Below are 19438 nucleotides of genomic sequence, written 5' to 3' on the forward strand. Positions count from 1 at the left end.
TCAGCAAGTCTAGGATGTGAAAAGGTTCTTCTTAAATTCTTACCATATGAGTGACTACAGCAGAAAGAAATTCCATTTCTCATTGTCGTTCATTGAAATGGAACCAGGTTGGAATAAAAGGATAGACAACATTATTGTATGTATTTTTTTGAGACTGAAATTAGTAATGCCATAACAGACCTGGGTCTTATTTAGTGATGATAGTCAGGTGATGTTGAGTACCTCCAGAGTGTGCAGCTTCCCCATCATTCTGTATTCCTTCTGAGGCTTCATCTGTCTCTGGAAAACCCAGAGTTGATACCTCTGTTGAAAGAAAATGAAAAGTCGGAAAGTAAAATCACTGTCATCAGGGAAGACGCTGGGATGAAAGTTTATTTAGCAATTGTCTGATACCAGTGTGAGCAGGGGTTTATGCTAATTTCTGCTAGAGAAAGATGTCATTTGATCTCAGTAATGCTCTGTAATAGATGGCCATTGCTTCACGTTATAACATCTCAGTATACAGAGCACAGCTATTGCCTTGTGCTCTCTGTAGGGTTCTTAGCATCTGAGCAGTTCTGTGTAAATTGCATGCAAAGCAGCAATACACTGGGCACTAGCATTGTCAGTACTGCAGGGTATTCCTTGGGCTTCTGCTATATCCAGTGATACACATTGAATATTATGTTGTACTATGAATGTATCTATAATTTCTAGACCAAATAAATACTCTTACTGTTTATCTTCCACAGTTTCTTAATGGTTTGGTTATTGTCCTACTATTACTGGAAATTGTTTTTGACTATTTAAAATAAAATGTCTCTTGCCTTTTCAGTTTGGAGGTGTCTGACATGCAAGATTCACTACAGTCAAATGGGAAGTTGTCGAAAGGAACTCCTTTGAAAATATTAATCACAATAAACAGGTGTTAGGCAATAGATTTTAGCACCCAACATGGAGAATATTGTATTTTCTCCCCCTTTGTGAGCCACAGAATGGTATGATTAATATTCTATCCTGTCTTGTTAATGAATTACTTGCTGGCTGTACTGTTAATGGAAATAACCATTTTCCTAAATGTATTTCTAGACTTAAATATCTTTGGGTGAATTTTAGTGTTCCTGACAGTAAAGAGCTGCTGGCACAAATCAAAAGCTGCAATAAAAATCATACAGTCGATGGTAACAAATTTGTGTAAAAACACTCTGGGCAGGCATATATATTATGTTGCCTCTAGGAGCTGTCTGAGCTGTTCTTTCCATAGGAGCTTACCAGTAAGGTTTTGTTTGCTTGTTTTATATGGCTCCAGTTGTTAGCTCCTATATCAAACCGCAGTAATTTGCTTGGTGCTGACATCCAGGTTCCCTTGAGGATATTTGTATCATATACTTTAGGTCTGAAGAAAATTCAAAATTATTTTTCACTAGTATGTTGCCAAAGTAGGTGCAGCTGTATAGAACACGTTGATCTTTGTGACAACTAATTATAAAATAAGAAGGTGGTAATGTTCCCAAATATATCAATGTGCTCTCTTCTGTATTTTATTCTTTTTTCTTTCCATTCTGAATTTAGTCCTTTTTTTCACCTTTTTTTCCTGTACATCAGTAGCATGTCATCCCTGAACCGTGAAATTTCCCCTAATTTGCTTTCACGTCATCTTGGTGTCCTTCTACATCATGTTCTTACAGTGCACTTCTCTTCTGTATTGCTCTTTCCTGCTCATCTTTCAAAAATAACTTTTGCTTCCAAAGAATCATAACTCCCTTTCGTTAATTTATTCCATCCATCGCTTGCTATATTTCCGGTGTTCTTTCAGATCCCTGCTTATACAAAATGCATAAACCTTGGTAATATAAACAGCAGAATGAAACAAACATTGGTCAGAGCTGAAAATGAAGGATATAAGCAGATCAAGTTAAGTACTCATGTGGAAAGATGGGCATTTTCAATGTTCTCAGTGGTAATGAGATTCAATATGCTTTCCTTCATCTAATAGTCTGATCCTGTTAGTATGATTCGTTGGGAGTATCCTGTTAGTATTGTTCAATCATTTTTAAAATTCACTCTCCTTTTCTTTTTCCCGGAAAGGACCAAGTGAAAAATGGCCTGTTGGGAAAAAGTTGGTGGTTTTGCTAGAACTCATATTACTCCGTATAGAGGCAGCAAAAATACGGAGATTTTTCTTCAGTTTTTATTCCCTGTTGCTCATTAACATCTGTGCTTAAATGGAGACACAGGAATTGTGCATTGGTAGGCATCAGAAGCCAAGGTAATACAGAATTACACTTTTCTTTCTGGTAATTACGTATCTGCCTTTCCCAAGAGAGTTTAAATTACGAGAAAGGTAAAGGTACTTACCTAGAGGGGATTCCTACCTGTCACAGCAGTTAACTTTGGCCAGTGAAGCCCAGGCACACTTCCCCCACACCCTGCACATTGTCATCTTTGCCCCACAAGCCTTAATGTTACTGTAATCCAAGATTTGAGTTGATGCCTTTATAATTTGATGGAACTTCAGAGAGCAATTTTTGTGTCAGTGAAACAATAGTAAGATAGCTCCAGAGTAAAAACTTGAACAAACATTTCTCCCTGAAGTGGGTAGGCAGTTGGAATAAATGATGGTTGTAGGTCCCTTCCAACTGAAATATTCTATTCTATTCTGTTCTATTCTATTCTATTCCCATATAATAAATAGACCTATATTTAAATATATTTATTGCTTTCATTATCTATTATACATTGAATAAGTATATGTAAACAATGTCTCATTTTGGTTATACTTTTCATTAGTGACCCATATGGATTCTCCAGGAAGCACTGCACTTACAAACTTGATAAAAAATATCATACTTGTCAAAATTACCATCCTGGGTATGAACTTCTAGAATAACATCTTATTGAAGAAAATTATTAATATTTGGACCACACTGTACTTTGTCTTGATAACTCTGTAGTGAAAACACATCTATGATGTTGCTCCTAATGTTATAGTTTACAAAGCACAATATGTTTGTGTGCAAAATCCCAGTATTTAATGGTGTGGGGGCATTCTTTTTATTTTTTACCTGAAAAGGACTGACAGCAAGGTTTTGTATGGTAGGTGCCCTGTTTTCTCTATGATAGTAAAGCAGAAACACAGATTACTTTGTTGATTTACCAGTATATAGAAAGTCATGATGACAAGAACAAGGACCCTGTGGCCTATCCAACCAACCATATTATTTCCACTTTGTTCACTGTTGTCTGATAAATCCTTTTTTTAAGAGGCATGGAAAAGATTAATGTTCACATGTCTTGTTTATCTTAATCTGTCCTTGGGCATGTAAGGATCGCCCTTTGCTTGGGTTGCAAAGGTTGTTTTGTTTTGTATTTTTTTTTTTTTTGCTTTAGCCCTGGTTCTTCATCATGATATAATGTTCTGTTCAGCATAGGAACTGTAGGCAGCCTGCTTCAGTTCTGGGTGAGCACAGCCTGTTTCAGAGACAGTCTATTCTAACATTATCGTCAGATTGCATTGAAAATAATTATGTAACTGCCATTCCAAAAATAATGTAATCGAGAGACATCAATGAAGAACAACGTGGGAGGCAAATAAAGCTAGAGAGTAGCAATTCTGAAAATTTCCACAATCTTTCTTAAATACAAAACAGATGTTTGGTAAGAATGATGGAATGTTTGCTGAGACTTAAATATCTGAAGATAGATTTATTTGAGTTTTTAAATCTCTTTAGGGCTTCAACTTCAGAATTAAACATTCCACAGATTATGAACCCATCAATGTTGTGCCACCTTTCCCCCAAATTTAACTGCTAGTAATTTGAGGAAATGTTACAGGTTTGTTGTTCCATGAAAACACTTTTTACTTTTGGTAATTAGTCAAATAAATAATTTCCTTGTGTGGAAGTTTCCATATTCATAGCATAATTTAGAAATTTTGATGTCTTGGTAATACCATAATTTCACTGAAATGCAGTATAGTGCACTACTGTAAGTGCTTCAGGGCATTCATCTGGATGCCTTTCTATTTGTTTCATCTTTTAATATCCAGGAGGGTAAAATCTGGTTCTGTGCAAAGGGTCAACAAAATTGTTCATTGAAGTTCTTAAAGAGCTGTGGACAGCTGTTCTCATTCGTTGTGTTACAAGTTTTGGTCTTTTTCAGTTGAAGCTGTATTTGTACATATAAGAAGATATAACTCTTGTGGCCCTCCTACATGTAGTTACAGCTGTTCATTTAATTTTCTCCCTTGCTAGAGGGAGATATACATATATATAGATATATGTATATCTATATATCTATTTATATGCTTATATAAACAGTTCATGTATTTATATATTATTTATATATATTTGTGTTTCATAGAATACATATTTTCTCTGGTGGTAAAACTGATTGAAAAGATTCCTGCTGCTTTGCACCAATTTATCATTCACTTGTTTGTGTTGTGGTGACAAATGGTTTTTGATGTAAAATCAAACATTTTTAAAAAACCCTCTAAAGGGATGATGGTGTAAAGCTTTTGTGTCTCACTGTGCTGCAGAGGGACACCTCTGTTAAGTGCCAATTATTGTGCCAGTTTGGGCAGTGCTTCTACAGTGTTCATTACTGTGGGGTTCAGAGAGAGCTCAGACCACCAAACATCTTAAGCAATAAGCAAATATTTGAATTTTCTGAGAAATTTTGTTGTTTTCTTTTTTTAAAGAAAACCTTGTCATAGAGAGACATAGTAGGGAAAAAAAGAGGCATTTTCTATGATTTTTAGGGTTTTTTTCAGTTGTTAAAGGTCTGAAGGAAGTCTACAAACCTAGAACCAGATTGCCTCATGATTAAACCAAGCTGTAGTTAAGTAAATTCCTGAGGAAGTGCCTTTAGAAATCTTGGTAGTTTTCCACCTTCCAATAAGATATTTTAGTGGATGATTAAAAGGGGTGAAAGCATAAATGAGTCAAGAACATCAGATTTTGAAAAGATTGTGGTCTTTTTGTCTCTATGTTATGGATACTTTCCCACAGCCCATGTTCAAATCTTCAAAATGAAGCTAGACAAAACAGACCAAGGCTAAACCAAAATGTTAAGCCAGATCCAAAAGAGGTCTGAGACTTTTTCACCACAATGTTTTATTAATATTAGAGGCAGAACTATTCTCGCCTTTGTATTTGTTCAGTTCTGAGAATCATGAAAGGCCAGTAAATTGTATGTACTAGACAGTGGCTAGTTACACCTACTGTAATCTCACTGGGATTTTCCCAATTCTAGGGAATTCCCAAGAGTGGAGAAAGCGAGTTTTCTTCAGTAATTCAAAGAGAACAGAATCAAAGCTAAATTCTAGGGCTTTACACTATATTATTTTTTATTTAGTCAGTTTTAAATTCAGTATTTCTGTTGCTATATTCTCACCACTGATCATCTTCACCTTTCTTCAGGAATTAAAAAAACAACTGAATGTTTATTTTGACACTATTTAAATGACAGTAATTTTAGGCATTTTAGGTGATATTTAATCTAATATAGAAATTCTCTTTCCCTCTGAGTTGTCTGATGAGAATATTGTTGGGGCTTTCTTACAGAAAAATACATTCTATTTTCCTTTCTCATGCATGTAATTTCTCTGAAACATACTGATACTCTCTGCTTTTCAATATATCTAATGAGCAGAGTATACTGTACTACCTAAGCAAACCTTAGCTGCAGAACATTCAGTGTTTTCAACACAAAGTAGTATCAAGTGCAAGTTCCAGCTTTAGCTTAGGGCAGTCTTTGGCTGTACTGCTGCCAGCAGAGGCTCTCCTGCTCCTCCCTTCACAGGCCCACCTTGGCTGCTGTATAATGAGTTGGATGAATTCAGTCATCCAAATGAAAATGACCCTGTGAACAAAAATGTTTTGAATTAGGAAGCTCTGTAAGCAATAAAAGTAGTGCTAAAGAAACAGTGGGGAAATGCTGCTGAGAAGAGGGCATGGCTTCACATCAGTTTAAGCTAATAGTAATAATACATCTTTGTAGTACTTTCATGTGTTGAAAACAATGAACAAACAGTGGTTGTGTGTGAAGAATCAGAAGCAAACCATGATTAATTTCAGGATTAATTTATGCAAATTGTGCCTAATATACATCTCTTCCTTCCCCTTCTTCATACTTTCTATCTCTGAATGTGATGTAGTCACTGCTTAGATGGGAACTTTTTGAGAAAACCCAGAATACCGGGAAAGGTGCATTAATGACTCAGTATGTTGTGCTTTCACCTCTGATTCAGTGCTTCAACACACTAGTAAAGGGTTCTGTTCTGGTTTTAATGCCATCCCTCCAGAGTGATGTCTGTCTGAAAATACATATGTTAATCAGCTCTAGCCTCTTAAGGGAACTTGTGGCATACACTGGAAAAAAGGTTGAAGTTAGTGCAGTGGTAGACTTCTTATGTGTGCCTTTGTTCATCCCAAACCTCTGAAACATAAGTTTCTGTAAGATTCTTCATTTGTCACAGACAAATGTGGGCATTCCTGTGTGCTTTACATTTAAATATTGTTTCGTAAAACCTCAGTTGAAATTCTGTGTGATTATATTCCTTGCTTGTAATGTCCAGAGTAATTGAAGATGTTTGAGCCTGAACTTTCCTCCAGAAATATGATTCAGTAGTACCGTGCACAATTTGTAAAACATACAGTAATTTGATTTTACTTAGAATGTGTTTGTAGTTTTCAAGTTCAGTTTCTGGTTGTTCATAAGACATAAGAGCTTAGTATCCTTTGCACCATTTATCCTCTCAAAGCTGAGCAGAATTTGTCATGTAAGCAAGGACGAGTCGGTTCAATAGTAACTTATATTGGGTTTTTCAGGTCAGTGTTTTCAAATTACGTCAAAAGTTGTAAATGGCTTTGCAAAACATTTTATGTAACAATTCTGAAAGCTCGTTTTTTCTAATTAACTTATTTAGCCTAGTTTTGGAGTAACATTAGCTGTTTCATCACTTTTAGGCTATTTTGGGTATTCTTTGTGACACCATGAATAAGCCAAGAATTTATAGGGTTTCTTAATCATACAGATTACTCATCACTGCCTGCTCATAACAGAAGCCTGAAATGCTCATTAGAATTATCTGATGTGAATCAAAAATATAGTTGCAGAATTAAATGATGAGAGAATACCATTATATTAGCAAAAACCCCCATTTCATGAATACTGGTTTCAGTGAAAGTGAAAACTGCAGGCTTATATATAGATCAGTACTCAAAATTTGTTTAATATGGAAAATAAAAATAGGCTTCTGAAGTGGAGAATTGGTCTGGAATGATTGTCAATCATGCCTAAAATGAAGTATGGTGAAGGGTTTGTTTGTAGTGAGCTACAGGAACTTACTGTGTGTTCTTGCTTAGTCTGTTTTAGCCTATTTTTAAAATTGAGAAGTTATAAATCACTCTTTCAACTTGATCCTTTGACCTTTGCCTTGTACCTTTCCATTAAAACAATAAAAAAGGTCATGTCCCTGTCTTTCACAAGCTGTTTGATTCCCACAGGCAGTTGTCATGCCATGCTGCTTGAAACACTGAGACCGAAATTCTCATGTCACCAGGCCTGTTTTTTCGCCAGTGAAATTATGATGCTTCTAGTGGAGTTGCATGTTTATACCAACATAAAAGAGAGAAGAATCAAGTCATAGTCTGGCCACTGTTAAAACAATAATATTTATGGTTGAACATACTTCTTGAATATGAACTCTGAGCAGTTCTATTAGGAGATGTGTGCTGGAATCACAAAGATTGTTAATCTTTGGCTAAAAAGATATTAACTTTTTGTGGAAGCAAATTCTATTTAGAATAAGCTATAATCTTTTAAAAAACAGTCTAAGAAAGAAAAATGAAATGAGACTTGATGCCATTTTCATACTGCAGAATTTAAATGAGAAGACAGTGTGAGCTGGTGGATTAAGCTGATCTCTATTTTTGGTTTTGCCACCGGCTTCTTGATTGACCCAAGGCATGAAAAGGCAAAATGCCTTGACTAAGTTCCCCACCCACAAAACTGGAATAATTATGTTCTTGTGCTTTTTGAAGTGTAGTGAGAGGTGTGGATGAAAGGAACTATGCAAAACTGCTATTTGTACTTATTACCAGTGCTGGGTGAAACATCCTTCGTTACTGAATGGCACATAATTTTAGATGTGTGTGTGCAGTAGCCTGGCAGTGACTGAAGAGGAGCTTCCTCAGTTGAGTTTTTTGGCCTTCATTCTCTGGTCCACCACTGTCTCTGCTTTAGTTTCTAGTGGTAAAAATGATGATAAATTGCAGATGTTACCATTTAGGAACATTGTTTATCTATTACTATTTATCAATAGTCTTTATTGTTACACTTTTTGTGTGAAAGTGTACAGTTATTTTTTCTTGCAAACAATTTTCTGGATGCTGCTGTGGGCAAACAGCTTTAACTTAGCTGTGTTAGGAGCTTAGCAATCCTTCCCAGATATATATAAGCTACCTGTAAGTATGTTTTTAGAAAGCTCTAGTATTTTTATTGCAAATGGTTTAAACATTTCCCAACAAAATGTTTTTGGCTCTGCATCTCTGGAAATGAGTGCTATGAGCCGTATGTGTGACTCTCCTGGGGTTTATCTGTAGCCACCCACACAGAAGAAACCTGGTGACTGTGTACAGTATCCTTGCACTAAAATGTGGGTGCTGTGTTAGTGAGTGTCTCTGTTAGTGACAGTCTGCATCCGTACCTGTGTCTCTCTGGAAACTTTAACCACTGATGAAGTTCAGACCTGTAACAATTCCTTCAAAGCCAAAACCTTAATTTCTGGGAGTTTGGGACTTGTTTGACTTTGCTAGTTTCATTTTCGATTTTCTTGACTTTCTAATGATCTTAAACCTTTAGACTGATGAATTCTGGAATTGAATATTAAAGGAAGAAAAAAATGTTTGCTTTTTCCCGTGAATTTTCAGTAAATTAGGCTGTGCTCTGTCTTTAGTTCTGTGAGATTCTGCAAACAACCATATGCCCCAGAAGCTGCAGCATAAGCTCAGTAAATAATATACACATATTCTTCATATTTTTTTTCAAAAAACAGTCTGTAGTGATTGCCTAGTGCAGAAGCACAGAATCACAGAGCATTCAGGGCTGAAAGGAACTTTAAACATCATCCAGTCCCAGCCTCTTCTGCCATAAGCAGGGACACTTCCCATTAGACCCAGGCTCTAGGTCTTAACCAGCCTGGCCTTGAACACTGCCGGTGTTAGGGCATCCTCAACCTCCTTGGGCAAGTAGTTCCAGTGTCTCACCACCCTCACAGTACATAACTTCTTCCTAATATCTAACCTTTTATTCTGAATTGGAAGGCTGGCAATTTTCAAAGAGTCACAGAACAGCTGATGTTGGAAGGGACCACAGTGGCTCATCTGTTCCAACCTCCCTGCTCATGGATTGTCCTAGAGAACATGGCACAGGATTTCATCCAGTCAGTTCTTGAATGTCTCCAGTGGGGGAGACTCTCTGGGCTTAGTCACCTGCATGGTAAAGTTCTTCCTCGTGTTCAGGTGGAACTTTTTGTGCATCAGTTTCTGCCCATTGCGTCTTGGCCTTTTGCTCAGCATCACCGAGCAGAGCCTGGCTCCATCCTCCTGGCACCCTCCCTTCAGGAACTGATAGACATTGATAAGGTGCCCTCTCAGTTGCATCTTCTCAAGGCTGAACAGGCCCAGCTCTCTCAGCCTTTCCTCACCCATGAAGTGCTCCAGTCCTTTAATCATCTTTGTTGCCCTTGGCTGGACTCACTCCAGGGGCTCCATGTCTCCTATAGTGAGGAGCCGAGAACTCAGTTTTTTAATTTTGAAGCTGCTGTGGGATTTATTGGTAAAATGATATTATAAATTGACCAACAGAGCTGAAGTTAGTATATTCATAATTAGGGTGGATTCTTCTGCATTCTTTCAGACTCCCATTCCCCGTGCTCCCTCTCTATCCTGCTGAGTTCTGGAAACCTGTCTGAGGTAACTCTTGTTGACTGAACAGGTTGTTAGTACATAATAGAATGCCTTCCCTCCCCATATGTTGTAAACTTGTTTGTAGCATAAGAGGTTTAAAAATTACATTTTTAGGTCTTGTACCTGGAATGCATGGATTGAGAAGGCAGAAATTTTTGTTAACTCAGTATTGGAAATGCATCTTTGTGTTACATATTTTAATAGAAATTACAAAAGTCAGGTAGTCTTTTCATTCTGAGAAATTCTTCCACATAGTCTCAGTAGTGTCTTTTATTCCTTTCAACTTTTATTGGAGATAGCAAAGCATCTGGTAGGGTTAACAAAACTGCAGTTTTGTTTTGTTTTTTTCCAAAATGGAAATTAAACCAGAATACACTCCTGATGGCTTTCGGCTTGTATTAGTGCATCTGGTTCTGGGCACCCATCCGCAGAAGGATGTAAATGTAATTGGACTGCATTCAAGGAAAAAACAAAATGCTGAGAAGTTGTAAAGCTTGATTTATAAGAGAAAAACTTAAAAAAGAAAAATGTTAAATATGTATAGTATGCCTGTGTGACAGCAGAGGAGAGGCAGATTTTGGTGATGATTACAGTTCTGAGGGGTGTGAACACCAACAGAGTGAAAAATTACTTAAGGATAGTTTAAGAAGGTATAATTGGAGACAATAGAATGAAATGAACTATATGTAAACTTGAGCCTAATGTTACAGTAAAAAAAACCTCATAAAGTGGGAGACCTATAGATTTATAATTTATCTGTATTGGATTAGCACTGGGGAATCCTAGTCAGAGATCAGGTCCTTCTTCTGTAGAAACATGAACAAAATTTTTTGTTCACTAAAGAAATGGAGTCCCTCTCTTGACTGGGTGGCATATAAGGAGTAAACCTAAACTAGTGGGATGTGGAGTAGAGCACTAAAAGGTCTTTCGAGTATTTTTCAGGCTATTGGCTGACTGTTGAGCCATTGAGGATTGTAACAATGTAACTCTTATTTTGAAGATGCCTGTTCTCTTCAGTCACTAATGTATGTAAATATTGCTTTAAATTGGAATAGCCTTACTACACGATTGCCAAAAGCTGGAGAAACTATCCTTGGACATAAGTTTTTTGTTGGTTTTGGTGGGAAAGGAGCCAACCAGTGTGTCCAGTCTGCTCGACTTGGGGCCAAGACCTCGCTGATCTGCAAGGTAAGCACTGACTTGTTCTTCGATTACAGCTGAATGGAGTGTTCATGCAAATTCCAGTTAACCTTTCGGTCACTTACCAAAAAGCTTTTGGTGTGTTTTTAGCTTTTTAAAATTCCTCTCTAATTCTCTTTTATTTTTCTGATTTCAGCTATAAATTTAAGCATGGAGGAGGCTGTTTAAGGACACTGCCAGAACCAAAGACTAGTTGGCTACAGATCTAACAGAAATTGCATGTAGAGAGGGATTGCAAAACTTAGGTTGATGTATCGTGGAAAAGGGAATTGGGAAGAGTTGGAGATTTTCAAAATTTAAGAAATCTTGATTAGGCCCTCCTCTTCATGTTCTCTGCTTTTACAGCAGTCAGCACTTCATTGATGTTATTCAGGTGCTAGAAGCTATGGTCACTGTGAAATTTACTTTGTAAATTATTAAAAATCAGACACTGACGAGCCAGTGACAAATTTGAGAAGGAATATATAACTTAGCGCTTTGACAATTGAATCATTATCTCATTACTTGGGATTAAGATAAGGTGTTCATGTCCAAATTCTAGTACCTTTGTGTGCTATGGGATATTTTTGCCTACTTTTCTGAAACATCTGATAAACTGCAGTTCTAAAGACTTGCTCACAGACCATTGGGCTGATTCAACTTGGCAGATGCTATATTCTTACAATGCTTTTCTTTGATTTTTGTCATTAAACATTATAAGTTTTGAGTGATCATTACTATGGTTAAGATCAAATTTTCTCTTTCCATAGCCTCATTGTCTATCCTTTGCTAACTGTAGATGAAACTTCAAATTGACTGGACATAGTTTGTTTTTTGCTGTAGCTGGGGAGGATGCTAAATTTGTTGGATCATTGTCTGTCAGGGATTTTTTGAGAAGTACTGGAAATGTCTCAAGGAAGCCTTTCTCACTGTTTTTTCAGTTCAATATTTTGACTAAACAATGTTAGCTGTAAATTTAAATTACACCTGAAAGCATTTCTGTGGGTTATTATCACTAGTGTGGCTTTTTTTTATATTGGCAATGTTTGCACTTCTGTCATATTGTGTATATTTGATCATCTTTGCATTCAAGAACGATCAGATTCAAGTACAAGATGAACTGGCAGTGAATTCCCTTCTAACATTTCCTGCTAAATGTTAAATGGTTTTTTTCCATTGCAAGTGTGAATTTTGCTTTATTTTTTTTAATGGTCTAGTCTTTGCTCAGTGCAATGGAAACATATGCATTCATAATAAAATTTAGTAATTACTATGTTTTCTAATTACTTTTCAGCAACATTTCTGTTATTTCAATAAAGGCAGCCCTCTCTCTCTCTCTTTCACTCTTTCTCTTTCTCTTTTTCTCTCTCTCTTTCTTTCTTTCTCTCTCTCTCTCTTGTTCTCTTATTCTTTGTGTTGTGTATTTGCTGAAGAAAATGTTAGCATTTTCAATTGTTTTTTAAATTTTGAAGTTAATATTTAGTTTTTTAAAATTGCACTTTATAACCTCAAATATACTATCTCATGTCATGGAAGTCTCATATACAATCATATGTGCATAGGTCGATGCAATATAGTATAAAGTTTCTTGCTGAATAAACTAAGAAGAATGTGGCAATAATGAGTTTCTACAATTAAATTATTTTTACTGCAACAGGTAATCTTAAGTATTTGGTGGTTTTTAAGGTGGATTGCCCCTCACACACATACTCTGTGCTCATTAACCTGCATCTGTTCTGGTCATATTTCCCAACATTTTTTATCTAGTATGGGTGCAACAATTGCTTCTGAAGTTCAGAAATGGAATCAATATTAATAATAAAGGGACATTCTGTTGGGGTGTGGCATCCTCATAGTGGCAGTGTAATTTAGACAGAGTGTATCCTCAACAAGAGTAGAGGTAGACAGATCAAGTGACAAGGCATTCTTCATACCTCAGAGCTTTAAAACATAAGAGCCAGTGATCAGTGAGGGTTTGAGAGAGAATATTATAATGACTTACAGTTATGACTAGAGAAGCCACAGAATGTTGTGGAATTTAATGTAAAACTTGTAAAAAATGTCAAAAAATTGAATTTGAGTAATGGAAATGCAAACAATGTTCTGCATCCTGCCTGGATGTCTCTGCTAGTGGCCATTGTTACTCTGAGTTATTGAGGTGTGTCACAGTAGCAGTCAATTTGCTCTGTACTGTAAAACAATGTATTGATGGAATAGTTACAGAGAAATGTAAAGGATTTCTTTCAGGGTACTGAAGGATTGAAACAAATAAATTAAAAATACTTATATTCATAGAAAAACACTGTGACAGTACTGAAAAATTAACAGTGTTCTAGAGATATTCCAAATCCCCTAAATTATTTTCTTTCTTTTTGTCATGGCCAATCAAAAAAAAAAAAAATCTGTTAAACATGCTCAGTTAAGACAGTGGAGGGATGTTGGTCTGAAAGACATTGTATGTGCTGAAAAAGGTCCTGCTTTACTTCTGACAAAGAAATTGGAATGATCTTCACTGGACATTGCTGATATTGCATATACTAAATCCTGTTTAAGCCGTGGCTGTTGGGGAAGATGAAATAGGAAAGCCTTATAGGTATGATTACCTTGCAAAAGATACTGAGGATATGGAAAATATGAGCGAGATTGAAATGAAGACAAGGTTCGAGTTGTAGAGTAACTAAAAAACAATGGTATGGCCACGGAAGGTAATCCCCCTTCTTAATAGAGCAATGCCCTCTGCCCAGGCAAGTCCAAAGGTCAGAGCAGACCCTACCTGCCTGGTGGAGATCCCAAAAAGCAGTTTTTTTACGGTTTGAAACATGACCCTGTATGGTAATGTGATGATTCTTATACGTTGTATGTAAATGCTGTAGAGTTTGTAGCTTGTCTTAGATTGGTTAAAGGGAATTAGAATATTCAACAGAGAAGATGATTTATTGCATTGTAAACAGCAAATCGCTCTCTTTTTACTCTCTTTTACGCTCTTTTTACTCTCTTCTTTCTGCTCTCTCTCTCTCTCTTTTCTCTGGCCTGCTTTGGGCTGCGCCTTGCGGCCCAGCAGGCCTTTCACACCCATGCTCTGTCGTAATAAACCCTCACGTTCTAAAACTCATCTTTAGAGATCTCTTGTCCCTATTTTATCCCCATAACTAAACCCCACGGAGTTCCCTCCTTACAAATGGCTGCACTTGATTCCTACCTAGAAACAGGAACTGTTGTATTACCATGTTGTGTAGTCTTTTCTTTTTAAATGATCCATGAGCCAGATTAAAGTGTTGTAAGCAAAGTTCTCACTTCTTGTATGAGTATAGCTGTATCCCAGATGCAGCCCAGAATATGATGGATATTTTCAATTTTTTTTTACCTTTGTATTACTGCCATATGCTTGTCCATAGTACCTGTTTAATTCCCTAATGACAATAAACAGTAAATGCTCTAAATAAAAAAGAACATACAGAAGAAAAAAAAATTGTCAAGAGGTGCAGGCTTTTTGTTGCAAGTAATTTTCAGGTACAGTTGAGTTTGATTCTTAAGCTGCTAGAATTCTAGCTGCTATGATGCCAGCCAGCTCCCTAGCTCTATGCAGAAAACATAATCATAAGAAGGAAAAGCCCAGACTGAAAAATACTGATGTAATTCCACTTATTTTGATGTGCGAGCTGTGGGACAGCAATGCTTGTACAAATGGCTTCTGTTGTTAAGAACTCAAAGAAAGAAGGAATGCTATTTCAGCACATAACAGTGTTTTGTGGTCAGCAGACTAAGACATTTATTTTTCTGTTTATCCAGTATTCCATCTAGCAGAGTCTGTGCGAAAGCAGAAAATATTTAAAACAATGTTATATAATTTGACATGGTCAGTAAATATGCCTTTAATCTAAACTGAGTCTGATGCCCAATACTCTTGTCTTCCTTGGGGGTAAAGCCTGAATGGAAAGATAAAGTCCTTCAAATGCACTAGGATTAACTGGGTTGGATGCTGATGAACTAACATGGAAGAAAGTTTCCAGAGGAAAACAACCTCCTTGGACACCCTTAAGAGGGCTTCCCTCCAGCACTGAGATGTCTTACTGTGAGCAAAAGTACCATGGCTGCTCTCAGCTGTTTTGACAGTTGAAAAGTAAGGGATGCCTGTCTGTCAGTCGTGTAAGATCCAGCGCTAAAGGAAGGAAACTTCAGTTGAGCTTTTGGAAGAGGTTATGAAATATTTTGTTGCTGAATTAACTGAGAAAATCCTGAGATTTGCTCTGGAAGATTTATGGTAGCAAGGGAGGGAGAAGGTGATACCATCAGATGGAATGTATTCCAGAATACAGCTGTTAGGCTGCAGAGGTGAACACAACTCAGGTTTAAATTGCAGATGGCTGCAGTCATCCAGCCTAAAGCAGTCAGAAGATGCAGCTTCTGACAACCCGCCCTGTCTGGCAAACTGGGAGTAGTCAGAAATACTCTAATGTGCAAACAATGAATAACACGGTGGCCCAAGAAAATGTTGGGTTGCTTGGGTTTTTTTTTTCCACTTACTAGAGGAATGTTCCAACTGGTTAGACTTTTCTGACCTAAATTGCTGTCTGCCTATGCTGAAAGACTGGGACTATCCTTAATAATGCTGTAGAAAAAACCCTTATAGAAGTTGTAGGAAATGGAAGTTTCAAATCATGGTTGTGCAATCAAGTACTGAGGGGAAGATCATCCATCTGTGACACCTTAAATTCTAGAATTCTGAATCATAGTGTTCGATTCTTTTGATCACTAACTGGTAGTCAAGCCCTCTCCAAGCTTGCTGAAGGACTGAGCTCACAAATAGGTAAATTTCTAACGACTGCCAGTAGAGGCAGCTGCTTTGTGCTCCTAGTAACTCAAGTACACCATGAGCTATGTAGTGCTGTTTTGTGAGAAGATGGATAATTGGTCATGGCTCCTCTGGACCCATAACCAGGATCCGATTTGGCTTCTAATCTGAAAGATGTTTATTATTTCCTCTTGGAAAAATACTTTCTGTAACATTGGTTAGTCTTTGATACTGCTCAGATACACTACTCACTCTTGGAATTGAGAGCACATGCTATGCATGCTGAAGACAGGCTGAAAGTGGTGAATCAACAGCTTTGTTTGCTTTATAAATGTATTTAAAATTCTAGCATGATATTGAGTTAAACTATTTTTTTCCTCTATATACCTAATCTCCTTTGTTCAGCTTGTGTAATATAACAAAAAGAAATTTATATTAGTCTGGATAAACAGCAAGCACAGTTGTTTCTAGCTAAAAAGATAATGGAACTGAAATTACAAGCTTTTTTTAAGTTGCTGTTAGAAAAACAATAGACCATAGCTTGACTCCCTAACTCAACTTGATCTGCTGTTGCTGGATAATGCAAACAAAAAACGTTGAATTTCTAAACAGTACATTTAGTACTGAGGATTGTAGAAATTGGTAATGCCGTGTTTGTCATCACTTTCTATCCTATAGACACAGTTTGCTATTTTTCCACCAAGGAAACTTGAGGTAGGAAATTCAAAATGCAAACTGCAATTAAGAAGGGCACCAGAATTACTTTCAATTTAAAGCTGAATAATTCAGTACACGTCCAGATTTTAAAATCCCCAGAAGCTTCTGTGTCAAAGGAGAACAGGGATTGTAGGAGGATGAAACTTGAATATAGAAACATGGGTGTTTGTAGTAGGGGAGAAGAAAACTGCAGAACACTGTTCTTATTGTGTGCTAATACTATTAATTCATTTTTACTATTTTTTCTTAATTTATTATTTGTAGATTAATAAATCAAAGGGCTTCAAGACTGAAAGTGTTGTATTTAAATTACATTAGAGCATTCTGTTGTCTAAAGATGGTCTATCTCTCCTTTCACCTTTCTGTAAAGAAACCCCATTCTTTTATCTTTTGTATAGGTCGGGAAGGATTCCTTTGGCAATGATTATGTTGATAATTTGAAGAAGAATGGTATTTCTACAGGTAAAATTTTACTTTAAATAAACATTTTGTTTTATATTTAAACTTTAAAAATTGGTAGTGGAGGATTTATTACCTTCTTGCCTTGTTGGACATGTCTTACCATTCAGAACTATGAATAACTATTTTGCTGCAGCTGGGAGGAATGAATGAATATGAGAGAGAATATGGGGGCTTCTGAAATCAGCTGTACCACTAAAACTAAAATACAGTGTTATTACCTCTAAGCCTCAGATGATTGCATTAGTGCAAGTCACCTGAAGATAACTTGCTGTTATGCAATTGTTTAGTCTGGCATTAATGATGATAATGCCCGGTGAGAAATTGAAAAATTCAGTCTGATTATTCATTCTGAACTTCACGTTGTCAGAGGAGGGATGGAGTGGAAATTCAGTGGTAGACACAGTATGTTTCACCTTTGCTTTGTGAACTGACCCATGCAGTCATTTTAGAGACTACAGCTGATGTTAGCACACATACACACAGAAATCAATGTTAAAAGGCTTTCAGAAAAAGGGAAAATAAGGCATCCACAATATTATATTATCTTTGCACCTTCATAAAACCAATTCCCTTTCTACTGTGTGCTGCTTAACTACATGATCACATTTTTGTCTGCAGAACTCTTGTGTCCTTTGGGGTAGACAAAGACGGACAGATGTAATCACTAAGTGGCAATTCAATATTCTGTTTATCTCTGCTGTCTAATGTGCAGCCACAAGCTTAATCTACTGCATTATTCAAATCCTTTCTTAGAGACAAAATTATCAGTATTTTGTGGGCTTTTTTATTATGCTTATCAGTGTAGCATCTAAATGTTTTACAAATGTATATATATAGGTTTATTCATTGTGTATCTTTCAACTTAGGCAAGAAAACAAGGAGGATGCCATAAAAACAGTGTCTGTTAGTGTACAGTTCTGAATGTCTCCAAAGCATGCCTATCTCGTGTCTTTGATCATGTAAATAAAGCAATTATAATGCATGGCACTTTAAGAAAATGAATATGTCACAAAGAACCTTAATGTTTTCTGATTTAAATTACTGATCTTGCAATCTTTACATGAATTTTTAAATAGCCTTTATAGCAGCAAAAGAAAATTGTAGGGGAAAAAATTCAGAAATTCCATCATATTGCACTTCATTGATACCTAGGTATATCAGTTGACAGGTTGGAACATTTAGGTCCAAGGTCCAAATTTCTGCTGATTGAGTTAAAAATATCTCAATATGGTGTTTGATTGTCACCTCCTACACTGATCAGCCCTGAAGAAAAATTAGATATAAAACTGGTGAGGCTGATCCAGGATCCTAACTTGTATTCCAAGACCTGGAGGCAAGGGTGATTCAGTGTGCTCAGACCTTTTTGCTCAAGATGGTCATATTTTCAGTCACAGGCTTTTCATTGTGGTTTAATCCTTTCCTAGCCTATCTCTTTCATTGTACATAAGGATACTGGATACTGGATGAAAATCCTTGATGTAGTGCCATTTCTGCCAGCTCTCATATCTTGGGTCCTTGTTGTATGTCTTCTTTATGTTGTCCTTCTGTTTCCTAGCATATCACCATACCCCCTTTCTTTCAAATTCCAGTCTGTTTTGTAATATTCCCCTTTCCCTGTCTTCTTGTCTTCCACAACCAACCAGATACCAGTGCTGTTCAGACCATTTAGGTCTTTATTGATCTGTTGTTGTTCTCCCACATTTGAACCGGGCAACTTGCTGCTCATGCTGCACGATCATTGAGAGTACAGAAGACACACACATTCTCTGCTTTCAATTCCAGTGTGCAGACAGAGTTCATGGTGAAAAGAAGTTATAATTGCAAGGGAAGTTCTGCTCTGACCCTGACAAAGCTACCTCCAGGGCGAGTACCTGCAAGACTTTAGCAAAACCAAATGAGCATGATGTAAGGTGTTTTTTCAGCTTTGTTCAAATTGGAGCAGATTGTTAAACTGGCCACAAAGGCACATCTTGAGAAAGAAGCCCACTTTTGCCCAGCATGAAGTCCATGTTCTAAAATGTTGGAACACCAAATGTTGGACCTCCTTAAACAAAAGGTCACCAGAACTTGTCTCAAATGAAAACGCAGATTTTTCTCAAATACAGTTCTTGGAGAAGAAAAAAGAAACCCTCAACTTTTTGGTCAGTTTTCTGCTACATTACTACTGTTTTCTACTACCAGTTTCCTACCATTGGTTAGTATTTGCCAAATTTGCTGTCAGCTGAAAACAGGTTCTTATGGTAGTAAACATGGAAAAATCTTTCTAATAGGCAGTGCTGCCAGCATCATGCTAATTTCTCTGAATAATAATACATAGAGGAAGCATATAACCCCA

At 36.8% G+C, this 19438-nt stretch overlaps 1 protein-coding gene across 7 annotated transcripts in view; it reads left to right on the forward strand.

Moving 5' to 3' along the window:
• Window positions 1–19438, forward strand: part of RBKS (ribokinase) — a 72889-nt gene that overhangs the window by 9645 nt on the left and 43806 nt on the right. For 2 of the 7 annotated variants that reach the window (XM_085055040.1, XM_085055043.1), the window contains exon 2: window positions 17040–17103. The exons of 1 other annotated variant lie outside the window; for it this stretch is intronic. In XM_085055040.1, coding sequence (XP_084911166.1) covers window positions 17040–17103 — 64 coding nt within the window. Of the gene's footprint in view, window positions 1–2067; window positions 2249–9903; window positions 9960–11008; window positions 11142–17039; window positions 17104–19438 lie in introns of those variants that run through there. 4 more of the 7 variants (XR_014850754.1, XM_085055042.1, XM_085055044.1 and 1 more) reach the window with 4 other exon arrangements.

The sequence above is a fragment of the Lichenostomus cassidix genome, chromosome 3, assembly GCF_008360975.1.
Source record: "Lichenostomus cassidix isolate B80296 chromosome 3, HeHo_3.0, whole genome shotgun sequence".
NCBI classification, from domain to species: domain Eukaryota; kingdom Metazoa; phylum Chordata; class Aves; order Passeriformes; family Meliphagidae; genus Lichenostomus; species Lichenostomus cassidix.